Genomic DNA, 14,601 nt, shown 5'->3' on the forward strand with positions numbered 1-14,601 from the left:
TCTCCATCATTTGGAGGCAACACAAATCTCATTCTGTCTTAGTAAAGGCACCATGGAATGAGACTGTACGTTTTATGAACAGTCTTTGACCTAAAAATTAGCTTACTGACCTACGGCAAGTGAGGGAGAAGTCATAACTCAGCAATCTAGTAGTCAATTGCCAAGAGATCGGACAGATACAATGTTCTTATTACAGCTATCAAAACCAAGAACACTAGTCTGCTACAAACAGAACTAAATATGTGTAGGGGAAAAGGTTTGCTTCTCAAATATTATGGCAAAGAAGCAAAAATTCCTGGCTGCAGACAGTTTCCTGTTCTGTAATGCCGATGACGTGAGACCTATTAGAGACAGGCTCAATGGCTTTGTCTGCACCCTTCCAGGTTCTAGCTGCATACAGGGAGGTCAAAGGAAGCTGCTAAAGGCCCCTGCCCCAAGTTGATGTCACTGAAATGCTTCTGCTCTGTTCATGTTGGGTTCTTCTCCTGCTGCATTTTTATTTTTGGCTCAGGCAATGACCTCAGATATTTCACGAGGATTGAAATCCAGGCTTGAGTTTGGCTGGATCTCTGACAAGCAGAAGGACAGGCCTGCAGAGCAGGGCAGAGCCCTGGCTGATTTCCACCCTCCAGAGCCCACAACGTACAGGGTGGGGTGCAGAAATAAGTGCACGTTATCAGGCATGTGAGTGCGGTTTGCTGTATGGCTACTATGTAAGGTGCCCCATAAGGCCAGTAGCTATTATTGGTTTTTCCAAGAAACCAAGATGATGATTTAAATCTCTTAGCTAAGGGAGTAGTTACTGGGCCCTGGTTGTCTTCAGGTTTAGGGTTGGTATTTTCTTCTGTTATTGTGTAAGTAAATGGATATAAGCAAACAACTTGTAATTTGCTTAAATGGGAAATCAGTGATATTACATATGGTGTGTTGCCTGTATGTGCTATGTATGTACCTACACACGTATGAGTGCTGTTTACAAGAATACACAGAACATGTTACTAAACATTCTGAGGTAAAATGTATTAAACACGATTTAAACAAATGATGCAATCTCACATGCATTCTTTTGCGGGGAATAGGAGGGTTAAAATAAAGGGACGTTAGCACACAGTTTCAGTAACAAATGACTGTGCTGCTGGCTAAGGAGAGCCCGGTTTCACAGCTGCCACCTGGAACACCAGTTCCAGCCGGCCTGGGCCAGGGGTACCAGAAAGCCACTCTCCAGGCCCCTCTATTCTGCTCAGGAGGCAGCTGGGATGGGAAGGAGGGGAGCAGAGAGTCTGGAAGCACTGGATTACAGAACATCGGGCTCCTGGTAGAGCGAGGATGGACCCTAATTGGGCCTGTCACATTTGCAATTGTTCATTGTGATTTCTTTCTCTTTTTTTGGCTGGGGGTAGGAGTGGGGGGCTAGAAAGGCGCCCACATGGTTTTATTGGAATTGTATGAGACTGGAAGGGATCCAGCTCCTTTGGACAAATGTCTGGTGGCTGTGGGTGTGTATATGCTAGTTTGTAAAGCTATTCCAATAGTTCTGAAAGGTAAATGCACATACAGTAAGATCGATACTAGACATTTAAATCAGGGAACACTGGTATGGCCCTTTGCCCTGCTTTTACATAAATTATCCTTACAATAATTCTCACAGCTAGGTACTACTTGTTTTCCCTTATTAATAAGTTAGTCAGTCAGTAAATAAATAAGATGAAATAATAAAATGACTGGTGCTTATTTAGTCCCAGCACTAGCAAGTGGGTGACCCACTCTGGACTTGACTCCCGTCTTCTGACTTGAAATCTGGCCCTCTTCCCATGGTACTAGCCTCATGGTCCTTTACATTATTCAGCACATCCCCAAACGCCTGCTAACACCCAAATCTGGGAAAAACAACTGGAATGCCCTGCAATGATCTTTTTATTTACCTTTTAATCCCCAGAATTAGTTAAGGAAGCGTCTTTCCTTTGCAGCCCACAAAGCATCTGGCTTTCTCAAGTCTTGCACTTTGAGTTTGTGAACCAAGCTCAGCTAATACCTTTGACAAAAGCTTTACTTAAAATCTTGGCTTTGAAATAGAATGTAAACAAAGGTTAATTAATTCACTTGTTACCTTTGCTATCCTACTGGGGAGAGTAATTCACTGTTATCTTTAGTGCAAATGCTTAATAAATGCTTCTTGCTAATTTGTGGATGGTGACAGAACGTCTCAGTAATACTCTATGTATGTATATAAAATTGTAATAGATTTGACCTGAATGAAATAGTTTTTTGGGGATAGGGAAAAACTGATATTTCTGACACTTAAGTTTTTTTTATTGTTCACCTGGCATTTAATATAATTGTCAACAAACAAATGTCCGTCTCTTCCTGAGATTACTTTGGGAAATCTTGTTTAATAATAGAGAAAATAAAGAAACTGCAGGAGGATTTAAAAATTTTCTATGATTTCTGGAAAAAGCTAGAATATGTTATAATTGTAGGCATTAGAGAACCATAAATAAGAGGAATGGCTTTCTGTAAAAATGGCTAAAGTAGTTCAGGACACCTAAGAGCCCAGGAGATATTCAGAAATGTCTCGCTGCATCTAAGACAAAGGCAGTGAATATTAAGGACGTTATCAGGCTAATGCAGATGAAAAAATGGTCTCGGCTCATATAGGGACTTCCACTGATTCACCAGTCTACCTTTTTAATGTAAAACTGAGAAATTTAACTGTCAACTTTTGAAGTAAGCCTCTTTAAAAGAAGTAATATTAGGAAGATGATATGTACCTAAGACTCTGAATGAGACTTACTTCTATATAACATACTACACTTCAGTTCCTTAAGTACTAAGACACTTAATGGAGCTAAAATAAAATAAATTTTCAAGCATGGGTATATTAGAAAAATCCAGAAAAGTTCAGAAGGTAAACAGTATTGAATTTATGAACAGCAGGATTAGTTGCTTAGGAATAAATCAGCAATATAAATTTATAAGGAGAAAGGCATTCAAATAAAAGACCCAAAGTGTTTGTCATTACTTTAGACTGTTTCCCTATTTATCTCCCTCACCAATAGAACTCTCTTAACAAGATGGTATTACATAATTCCTAATACTTAATGGGTTCTGGGCCAGTGGTTCTCAAAGTGTGGTCCTTGGAACAGCCAAACCAGCATCACCAGAGAATCTGTTAGAAATGCAAATGATTGGGTCTCACTCTAGACTTACTGAATCCTAAACTCTAGGGTAGGGCCTGACAATCTGTGTTTTAACAAGCCCTCCAGAGAATTTTGATGAATATAAAAGTCTGAAAACCACTGCTCAAGGCCAATCATTTCCAATGACAGTAGGGCTGCTATAAATATTAAGAATAAGAATCAGAACTAATAGGAAGTGATATTAACTAATGTTTTTATATAGGGCTTTACATTTTATATCTATTAATATTTTCTCATAGCTGATAGGTAAGAACCTGATTTTATTTCGCTTTAATTACGAGTAATATGCAGTTGTTTGTGTATTTATTGTTCTTATAAAAGATTTGCATATTTTTCAGAAAATTCGTTCATGTCTTTTGACCATTTTCTAATGACTTTATGGATTTTTTATATTCAGGAAATTAATACTTTATCACGTATTGAAAATATTGCTCCAAGTTCCTGTTTACATTTATTTGCCTTTATCTATAGAATTGTAAGCATTTAACATTTTTTATGTATTTAAAGGCATTTGGCTTCCATGGCTTCTGGGTTCGTGTAAGCTTAGAGAGACCTTCCCCATTTTAAGATTATAAAAATATTCACCCATCTTTTCTTCTAGTGCTTTATGGATTTATTTTCTACATTAAAATACTGGACCCGCCTGGAATTTATCTCGAGGCACGGAGGATGGTAAAAGCCAGGACTGTCCATCTCTCTCCGAGGCTGTCTCTTTCCCAGCTCCTGTTACAGAATGGCCCATATTTTGTTGCACTAACTTGCATGCCACCTTCATCATGTACTAAATTCCCATATGCCTTGGGTCTAGTTCCGTACTTTCTGAAATCGTGTTCTGTTGTCTGTTCCAATGCCAGCACTATACTGTGTATTTTATAATACATTTTTATATCTGGGAAAAACAATCTCCCTTCAGGTAAACAACCTTAGAGGTCAAATTCTGTATTGAATATATTAGAAAAAGTTACTGTCACCCATCTTTATGTTAAATGAGAAAAATTTGGAATGTATATAATCAATTAATTAAAAAATGCGTATTATAGTTTTATTTATTTAAAATGAGATGCACCTGTATAAACATCTCAGGTGGTCAGGGACTAATTCTGGCTTTAAATATTTGACATTCTGAACATCTCAAAGGTTTTTCCTCTTCATATAATGATAAAGGTATTGTACAAATTTGGTGGGTTAACCTAACAGACTGACTGTTTACATGTTCATAAAGTTAGGAAACATGGTTCAATTGTTGAATAATGTATGAACTTTTAATAAGTAAAATTATCCTACTTTGCACGAACCAAGCATGTATTATCTTGGAAAATACTGCAATAATGCTTGAAACCTGATGCATAGTGACACTGAGTGAGAGAGGAAGACACGAGCAAGGCCTTTTGGAGCGGCCCATTTTGTTCAGTGAGAACGCTGGAACTTTTGTTTCTGCTCTGCATATTAATAAAAGTTGGATGGAACTGATAATCACAGTAGTAAAAGTAATTTTGCTATGTCCACAAGCAATTAACAGACACGTAAGACACGTGGAAGTCCCTGAAAACTGTATTTCTTTCAACGCCACATGTGTTCACAAGACAGGAATTGGATGGAGAAGTCTGGACGGTGGTAATCTGTCAGCAAAGGGAACTCCCCAGGCGACACCACAACCAGTCCCTGGGGGAAGCCAGCGGAGCCTTTAGCTCAGGCCTGGTGAGCCACATGCTGCCCTAACTACTAAGCCTTCCCTCTGCTTGTCTCTGGGCGTGGCCTGGGCCAGCTCTCTAGACCCTCAGGGAGAGAAACTGAGGTAAGAAATTTAGGGGTGGGGTTAGGCGGGAGAAGAAGGGTGGAACGCTGCTCAGGTACTTCCCGAGTATTAAGGGTCCCCTGATTGGGTCTCTCGCTTTTGAACAGTGTACTGTAAGCACCTCTCAGGGAAGCTGGGGAAAGGGAAAGCCATCTTCCTGGCGCTGCTTTGACACCGCATCATTTCTGTCTCGAATCCCTGGGCTGGTGCGGCACTACTTGGAAGCGCGCTCTCCCTGGAGCTTCCCCAGGCCCCACTATTCCCCATGCCTTCCCCACTGCCAAGCAAGGTTAGCTTGTTTCTTTTTGTTCTCAATTCTGAAATTTTTCTTTCAAATCATTGATGTAAGCTACTTTCCAGATAAGTCTTTTCATTTAAATTTCCTTTCTCTCCACCATCAAGGCTTCTATTTCTAGAAAAAAGTATTAACTCTCCTCTTAAAGAAAGTCTTTCAGATGTGCTAACCTCCCGTCTCTCAAGCCAAATGAGGTCTTTCGGTTTAAGTTACATCAGTTCAAGTTAGTGGCTTCTAATGTTTCTGATGCAGCCTTTGAATCAGCCACTGGTTTGTTATTTGCAAGTTAGTCTTACGTTATTGGTTTTATAAAAGGAAATTCCCACATTCCTCTTTTTCACATCAATTACTAGGTTTTTCTTTTTTCGCTTAGGAACATTGGCTCTGAGCTAACACCTGTGCCAGTCTTCCCCTATTTTGTATATGGGATGCTGCCACAGCACGACTTGATGAGCAGTGTGTAGGTCTGACCTGGGATCTGAACCTGTGAACCCTAAGCCACTGAAGTGGACTGCATGAACTTAACCACTGTGCCACAAGGCTGGCCCCTGAATTCCCTTTTTTTTTTTTTTGAGAAAGATAAGCCCTGAGCTAACACCTGCTGCCAATCCTCCTCTTTATGCTGAGGAAGACTGGCCCTGAGCTAAGATCCGTGCCCATCTTCTTCTACTTTATATGTGGGACGCCCACCACAGCATGGCTTGCCAAGCAGTACCATGTCTGCACCTGGGATCTGAACCAGCGAACCCCGGGCCACCGAAGCGGAATGTGCGCACTTAACCACTGCGCCACTGGGCCGGCCCCTGAATTACTTTTTTAATGCTATCTTTCTCTGTTTGTTCATCAAAAGGTTACAACATTCTTCCCATTTCTTTTGGTGAGTACCCCTCCCAACCATCACCAGAAGTGACTGAGACTAGTTAGCAGTCGGTAGTAGTCTTTTCCCTCCTAGGATGGTTTGTGGGTCCCTCAAACTCCAGACTACTGCTGCAACAGAGGGTGAGGCAGAAGGGTACTGCATGGAATTCCACAGCTGGGGTCTCCACTCACCAGGTGGTGGTGCTGGGTGGGGATGCTGGCCTCCGGTGGGGGGGGGGGTCACGGGCAGATGATTGACAAGCTCTCCTCTGACTCTACAAAAGTTCTATCTTCTGATATAATGCAATCAAATAGCAACTTCTGTACAGAGTGAACACCTATGGACTGTGCCTTTGTCTCTACTTTAAGTGGTTGGAAAGCTTTGGGACTGAACAGAGCGATTACTGAGGGGAGCTACAGATGGCATATGTAGGTGATCCCGACGCAGCACCGAGTGGCTTAGTACTCAGAATACTGAAGGGGTTTAATAAGGACATGGTAATGTACATTAGATGCCGAAATAAAAACACAAAGGACTTTTTAAAGACAACTTTAACAAGATATTACTATCTGTACTCCTATAATTAGTTGGATGAAAAAAAGTCTCAAAATATCCAAAACATATACTGACAAAACCAAGATGATATTGTACCTTTTGTGATTCTAAAGCATAAAACAGTTCATTTCAGAACATGCTGCTAAGTCTGAAAAGTCAACATTTTTTGTATGGAAAGGTAAATACTCTTTTTTTCCCCTATTGTGTATTCAGGTTACTTATTTACAGTCCCATGGGGAAGGAAAAAGCACATACTAAAAAATGACCTAAAAGATGTTTTCAAAATTAAATTATCTGAGTAGCTTAGCAAAGCTCAAATTCCTGACATCAAGGTCACCATTGGGCAGTTAAACACGCCTGTCCCTAACATGTGATAGAATGTTAGCCGTCACTCAATAAAGCCACATATCTTGGTAATTTGTACATTAAAGGAGACAATTTCTCTGAAATTAGTTTAAAGGCTATTTAAAATAAAAGAAAATACGTTAATAAGTACAGATTTGAAAAACTAAAGTGAACTTTTCATTCATTCATGGCTTATTTATTATTTACTAGGTGCTGTTCTAGAGGCAGAGGATAGAGGAATGAACGAAATAGAAAAGTTAATTTCTTCATGGATCTGACATTATTTCAAAAATGGTGGACTGAATCATAATTTGAATTTATATGTTAACCCCTTTAGGTAAATTGTATAAAAATCAGTCAACTTCACTGAAAATATCATGACAAACTATCAAACTAAGAGAAAATGCAAAGCACTGGATCTGAAGTAAAGCTCTTACTTCTTCATCAATAGAGCTTAAAACAGTGCTATCTGCCTGGCAGGCAAATTCAGAGAGAGGTGGCTTGTCACACGTCACACAACAAATTAGTGGCAGTTAGGAATGGCATCTAGACTTCCATATTCTTGGCCCAGAGATCTTTCTGTGGACCAGCCTGCTTCTACCTATTAAATGGATCTTAATGATTTTACAGCCAAGTAAAATTGTTCCCTTAAAACTACCCACCAATAAAAGTTTACAGATTAAATGTGATATTTTCTTGTTCTGATATGATGTGATAAAAAAGCTGGATATAACATTATGTATTCAATATGACCTAAATTTTATTAAAAAATATATATGCATACGTATGGAGAATTTTTTTCTTTTGCGTAATTTTCAAATTTTCTATAACGAACATCAATAAATTTTTACTTATAAAGTTAAAATGAGTTAAATAATGATAAACATTTCCCCATACAACAAAACAAAAAATCAGGTTGTCTGAAATGCTTAAAGATAAGATGATTAACACAGGTTGACTCACCAGACACCTAACTAGAAGCTTGGTAAGAAATTTGTCCAGGAGGAGATGACAGCCATCTATTCAAGTGACCGAATGGCTTCGAAAAACAATGGTGGCCTCGCCAGCTAGGGCTGTGTTTATAAATGCACCGTATTTATCAAGTGACTTAATGGTATAAAGGGTCAGGTCAGCCCTGAGGGTTTCACAAAAGTCCTGTCTGTGTTAGCAGACATTCCGAAACATTCTGACATGTGAATATAGGAGCCACCAGGCCAAGGTGAAATGTTATTTACCAAGTTACTCTTTGACCAAAGTTTAAAAGCCAAAAAAACTAGCATTGTGCTCAAGTTTTATCAAGAAGAACCTTCACTGACACAACAAATACATTTAAGGGCAGGCAGTCACACAGCCTGTGAAGAGCAGAACTCCGTCCTGGTACGTCACCGCCCTGCTTCTGCCACCTCACAACATCTGTGAGCTCTGTGGGCTTCCGTTTTTCTACCCCAAAGTGTCGAAGTGGTCTCCACAGTCCCTTCCATCTCTGCTAGTTCATGATTCTAGAACACAGGCAGGAGTCCTGTCCCCAACTAGTCGTGTTAGAGGACCACGGGGAAGTTCCTCGACAGGCCCCTCTTCAATACCAGGGAGAGAAAAGCACAGCAAGCAGATGCAAGCCACTGGTTCCTCAGCAAAGGTATCCACAAAGAGAAGTCCCAATTTCCTCTAGCTGTTTCGAGGATCCTACACCTCATTACAAGACTCACTGAGTGAGTGGCTGCTTCCCAAGAAAAGCCACAGAAAGGAAATATCATTAAAAAAAAGTGTATATGCACTAGGGGAAGCTGTTCCCTCCCGTAAGCCTGACTAGCTGAGGCTGCTGTTCTCTATTGTTGAACAGGATGTCACAGGACTGCCAAGCACAGCCCCCAAACCTGCTAATTAGGTGCACTGACAGTGTTTGTTTTGGAACCATTTACCCACAAAGGAATGTGTCAGGCTGATTAGTGAGGGTATGTAATGTGTGTGTATTCGCGTCCAGATGAGGGCATAATCCAGGTATTCAGTCTATTTGTGCAAGGTCTCACAAAAACGAAGGCTGAACAGATGGGAAGCTACAAGGAAAGACCAGCTGCTGGGCAGCACTCCTTTCTCCTTCTCCTCTGTAGCTCTGTTCTACTCCCAGGGCCCTTCAAAAAATTTCTGCCTGACATGAAATTCTCTTTTAAAAAGTGACGACCTGTAACTGGACCCCTAAAGAAATGGAACACCCTTTGTAAGGTTGCTGGAAAATCGGGTCTGATGATTTTCTGGCAGATAAGTAAGGGACAACTTTAGGCAAAATGGACAAATCAAAGGGGACTGGGCCAAGAGAAAACACAGCTCCTAACGGACTGTGTAAGTCGTGCTGAGGAAAACTGCATCTTAGCATCTTCTATGGGAAGAAATAATTCTGTACTCTATAATAAAGTGGTTTCTAGCTCTCTTTTTAAACCGACTTTTGTGAGGTTTGGCTACAATTAGCTGTTTGAAGCTTCACATGTACCTGAAGCTTAAAGAAAGCAGAAAGCGCCAAGGCCAAGAACACAGCCCAGTCCCAGCAAGGCGAAGTCCTCAGGGCAGGGCGGCATGGACGCCGTGAGACGCAACTGACAGAGACCAATTTGAAGGTCAAGTGTGTTGGGAGGAGGAGTCTCCACGTCCCTCAGTGCAAGTGAGACCTTTCCGGAGTCTGCTTGCATGGGTGAGAGAGATGGGCTTTGGCTAAGTTCTTTGGAGGGCCTTCTTTTTCAGTGAGCTAACCTGACAAAACAGATTTGGAACTGAAGACGATAAGCTCTGTGAGAAACTCACTTGCTATGGACTTTTCCATGAGGCCGATGTCTGTTCTCGCTAGAGAGATGGAGGGAACGTTCTTTAAAAGTGTGTAGGTTGGACATGGCATCAGAGTACGTCACCTCAAGCAGGCAGAGTTTGGTGTTACTAAGTTTAAAGTCCTGTGTGCAATTGTTATTTCTTGGAAGAGGGGAGAGTGTGGTCATCTACTACATGCAAAGAAAAACTGGCAAGTAATGCTCAGTCTGCTTCTCCAAATCCCCATGCTTTAAAACAAGTGACTCTTTTAAAGAGAAACCACCGAGCTGCAGATGCCCCTATCACAGGAAGCACACTTCCCTGGATGCCTTCCTAGGGCAGGCGGACGCTCAAGCCACAGGAATACTTTAAATGGTAGGTCACTTGCTTCAACCTTACATATAAAGCTGTAGTGCTACTTCAGACTTTTACTATGCTCCTCTGTCTTTGCAAGTATTTTTTCCCAGTTTTATTGAGATGCAATTGACATATAACATTGTATGAATTTTAGGTGTACCACATGATGATCTGATACATGTATACTGCAAAGTGATCTCCACAATAAGTTAACATCCATCACCTCATATGGTTACAAAATTTTTTTCTTGTGATGAGAACATTTAAGATTTACTCTCTCAGCAACTTTGAAAGATATGATACAGTATTCTTATCTTTAGTTACCGTGCTGCACATTACATGCCCAGAACTTATCTATCTTATAACTGGAAGTTTGTACCTTTGACTACCTTCTCTCATTTCACCCACTCCCCACCCTCTACCTCTGGGAACCACCAATCTATTCTCTGTATCTATGAATTCGGTTTTTTCAGATTCCACATATAAGTGAGATCATACAGTATTTGTCTTTCTAACTAACCAGGTTATTTAAAAAGCTTGTCAGTGTTCTTAAGGAATGCACATAGACTTGGGAGAACTGAACCAAATGGTAAATATTTATGAAATGCTTACTATATGGAACACACCAAATTCAGTGTTAAGTATCATCTTTTTACAGTACACCCACATCTAAATACAGCCAGAAATGGTGTCGGGTCATAAGGTCCTGAAGAGCAGTGTTTTCCATATTGGAAAACCTGCCAGGATGATCTGTATGTCACACAAAAGTCAACAAAGCTGAGCAGATCAGACAGACAGGACGGGCCTGAGTTATGACAGCTGGTACATTTTCTAAGTCCCAGGCTAAAATGTATGCTGAGTGTTTTAAGATGAAATATTTATGTACTTGTGACCTGGAAGCACTTCAGCGTGCAGGAATGGCATCTTCACAGAAATGTGGGAAGCCGGACAGTCTCCTTCGCAGCATTATGTCCTTCAGGTCAAGAGAAGATCAGTGATGTAGAGATGTCAGAAAGAAGTTGGATAGTAGGCAACTTAAGGAGTTTTTAAAAAAAAAGTCTAAGTCCTGGTCATTTTGTAGGTTTATATGACTTTTTTGCTTTTACATTTATGTCTTCCCCTAAGTCTTAGAGCAGTTCACTCTCCTCTTCTGACTTGTAATTCTGAAAAGTTAGAGGCCTTATTTCTTATTCTCAATCAAGGAGGCTGCTTTGTCATTCCTATCACCTCAGAATGTGGGATTTTATCACTGTTTAATAGAATGCTCTCTCTCCCAAAGCTGTGCTTTATTCCTTCCTTTGGGACTGTAACTGCGGGACTAGGCTCAAGGAAAGCAATTCTGTGATTCTGGGTCTTCCTATGGTATTTAAAATCTTGCAATTTGGATTTTAGTGTTTTCCTAAAATTAGAGAGAGGTATATATTTAATTTGTGTTTGAGAATAAAGAATCTCTCAAGGCAGACCTGTCAGCATTGACTTCGGAATGGAGGGGAGGTGTGTGTGCAGCTCACTGAGTCTGCCTTAGTAAACCAGTGCAGGCAGGTCTCCAGCCCCACAGGGACCCTCCCCCAACCCACCCTGCCGGGGGGACGCGCAGAGGTGGGAGCTCCACCACGTCTCCTTCCCCTCTCCCCTGGCTGACAGCCCTTTGGCCAGTTTACAAAAGAAAGGTATGTGGCTCCCCACCCAATCTAACTCTGCTAGGGCGGCGTATAAAGGACAAGTCAAAATAACGGTTTTGGGGGAGGCTTCTTCAATGACAGAAGTACATAATTTTTTCAAATTTCTGTTAGGGGGTAGGCTGAAAAACAGTTTGAAGACTACAGGTACAGAAGAAACAGTGATGCATAATGAAAAAAGCATGGATTTTGCAGTCAGATATATTTGGGTTCAAGTTTGGGCCTTGTCTCTCAGGCCAAGGTTAACTGCCTTCTTGAACCTAGGTTTCCTCATTAATAAAATGGAGGTGACAGGGGCCAGCCTGATGGCATAGTCTTTAAGTTCTCCAGCTCTGCTTTGGCAGTCCAGGGTTCGCAGGTTTGGATCCCAGGTGCAGACACACACACGGCTCATCAACCATGTTGTGGCGGGACCCCACATGCAAAATATAGAAAAAACAACAAAACAGAGAAAGACTGGTATTGATGTTAGCTAGTCCTCCTTAAGAAACAAAGGAAGATTGGCAACAGATGTTAGCTTAGGACCAATCTTCCTCACCAAAAAAACAACAACAACAACAAAAAGGGAGTAACAGTATTCCCTCAGAGGACTGGCACAAGAATTAAATGATGAGAAATGCAAACTGCTGGCACTAGTACTAGCAAATATTCGTGCCTGCCCCTACAAACTCAGCATATTCTCTATGTCTACCGGAGATGGAGTTCTAAAAATTAATACTAGAGCTATATTTCTAAATTACACATACATGAAGCTTCCCTCTGCATAACAATTAATTTAATGAGGAAAAGAAAGTTTGACAGTTGACTAACATTTGATAAATGGTCAAATCAAATGAATATGTTAAAACTATCTTCTAATCCCAAAGTGCATAAATCAGTGCTTTAGATTAACACAGAGCTAACCTTTTTAGAAAATGTGGAGCTTTCTTCTTACCTACCAGGAACATCATTCCTCTGGATGGTACCCCTTCTTGGAGCTCCAGGTCCACCTCTCTACCGTGGCTCTGCCCTCACTTTCACACAACTGTCCATGGCTCACCTCTCACTAGAGACTGTCAGCTATTTGTGAGCAAAGCGCATGCTGTGTTCACAGTGTGTCTCCAGAACCCAGCCCAATGCAGAAACACAGTACACTCAGGAAATCATCATTCAAAGAATGAATAGTCCTAATGCTTGTGGAATTTTTTTTTACTTAATTGTAATTATGCTATTCAAATGACATTTGGATCTGAAAGAATATTAAATATATTTCTGAGGACACAGAGATGCTGAATTCAGCAAGATGGTCAAGGATACGTGGTAACGAATTCACTAAATACCTCATTTCTAAAATATTTTCTTCTTTTTCTCCCCAAAGCCCTCCAGGACATAGTTGTATATTCTAGTTGTGAGTTCCTCTGGTTGTGCTATGTGGGACACTGCCTCAGCATGGCCTGATGAGTGGTGCCATTTACGCGCCCAGGATTCGAACTGGTGAAACCCTGGGCCACGGAAGCAAAGCACGTGAACTTAACCACTCAGCCACATGGCTGGCCCCTAAGATTTCTACATACAGATTTTTAAACATGTTTTATTACAGAAAGTTTCAAAAGCAGAGTGAATAGTATAATAAACTCCTGTGTACTTATCACCAGCTTCAACAATTATCAGTCTCTTTCATCTATGTTTATCCCCTCTCTCCCACCATCAGATTATTTTGAAGCAACCCTAGATATCATATCACTTCATCCATAAAGATTCACTTACACATAGATTTTAAAATTTATCCACTATTCAAATTTATTTTTACTTACCACACTTATTTATTCAGCACATCTTTATGTACATGTCTTAAATCTGCAACTGTATTTCTGATTAAGTTTTCCTTTAATTAAATCTTTTATTAGTGTTTCTTTTTGTCCTTTCCCAGAGACTTGTATAAACTACTCCCAGTGTTCAACCGGGGAGTGAACAACAAGCGACAGCTCAGTGGGTTCCTGGAAAGAACTATCAACCTGGAATTGCAGGAGGTGGTCAGGGCTCCTTTGACTCAGACATCTGGGCACGCTTGGAGAACTTCATCTGATCAAGGCAGAAACAGGATTCGAAATAGCTCCATGTTCTTTCCTACTGGGTGAAGGCCCCTACGAGCCCACAGATGTGCTAATGTGGTCATTCTGGTTGTGGGAATCTAGCACCTCTGACTATAACCATAGCTGTCTTAGAGGAGTGGTTCTTTGTTCTGGCTGTGACTTAGAATCACATGGGGAGCCTTGGAAGATACAGATTCTGGGGATTAAAATAACAGTCTCACAGGAGATTCTGATGTGCAGTCAGAGGGGAGCACCTCTGCTCCAGTCAAGGGACGAGTCCTGGGACCAAGGGCTTTACAAATGTATGTACAACCCAGCACCCTGACCTTGGTTTCTAGTATTCGCTCATAAGAGGAACCAGAGCTCCCTGGAGAAAGAGTTGCTTCTAAGATTAGGGCAAGAAATATGTAAGATGACCATGGAACATCTAGTAGTACCAGAAAGTAAGGAAATGCTCAAAAACAAAACCCCCACAATGACTGGGGTATGTCAAAGGGACACAGGAGCCAAGTGAAAGAGCTGAATGGCCAAACTTGGAGTAGTTTGAGCAACAAAATAAAGTAGTATTGGATTATAACCCAAAGTATAAAATAAACATGCATGAGTCCATACTGATCTGAACAATTGAAAAAATAAATAAATAGAGAAGAAGAG

The 14,601-nt window shown here is 40.9% G+C and overlaps 1 protein-coding gene across 5 annotated transcripts in view; it reads right to left on the reverse strand.

Annotated features, from left to right (window-relative positions):
* PLEKHM3 (pleckstrin homology domain containing M3) overlaps positions 1-14,601 on the reverse strand; it is a 172,726-nt gene that overhangs the window by 9,777 nt on the left and 148,348 nt on the right. For 2 of the 5 annotated variants that reach the window (XM_044768301.2, XM_070508485.1), the window contains exon 8: positions 10,772-12,331. The exons of the other annotated variants lie outside the window; for them this stretch is intronic. In XM_044768301.2, the coding sequence (XP_044624236.1) occupies positions 12,193-12,331 (139 nt within the window). In that variant the 3' untranslated portion in view covers positions 10,772-12,192. Of the gene's footprint in view, positions 1-10,771; positions 12,332-14,601 lie in introns of those variants that run through there. 5 annotated transcript variants of the gene reach the window in all.

Source organism: Equus asinus, chromosome 4 (assembly GCF_041296235.1).
Source record: "Equus asinus isolate D_3611 breed Donkey chromosome 4, EquAss-T2T_v2, whole genome shotgun sequence".
NCBI lineage: Eukaryota > Metazoa > Chordata > Mammalia > Perissodactyla > Equidae > Equus > Equus asinus.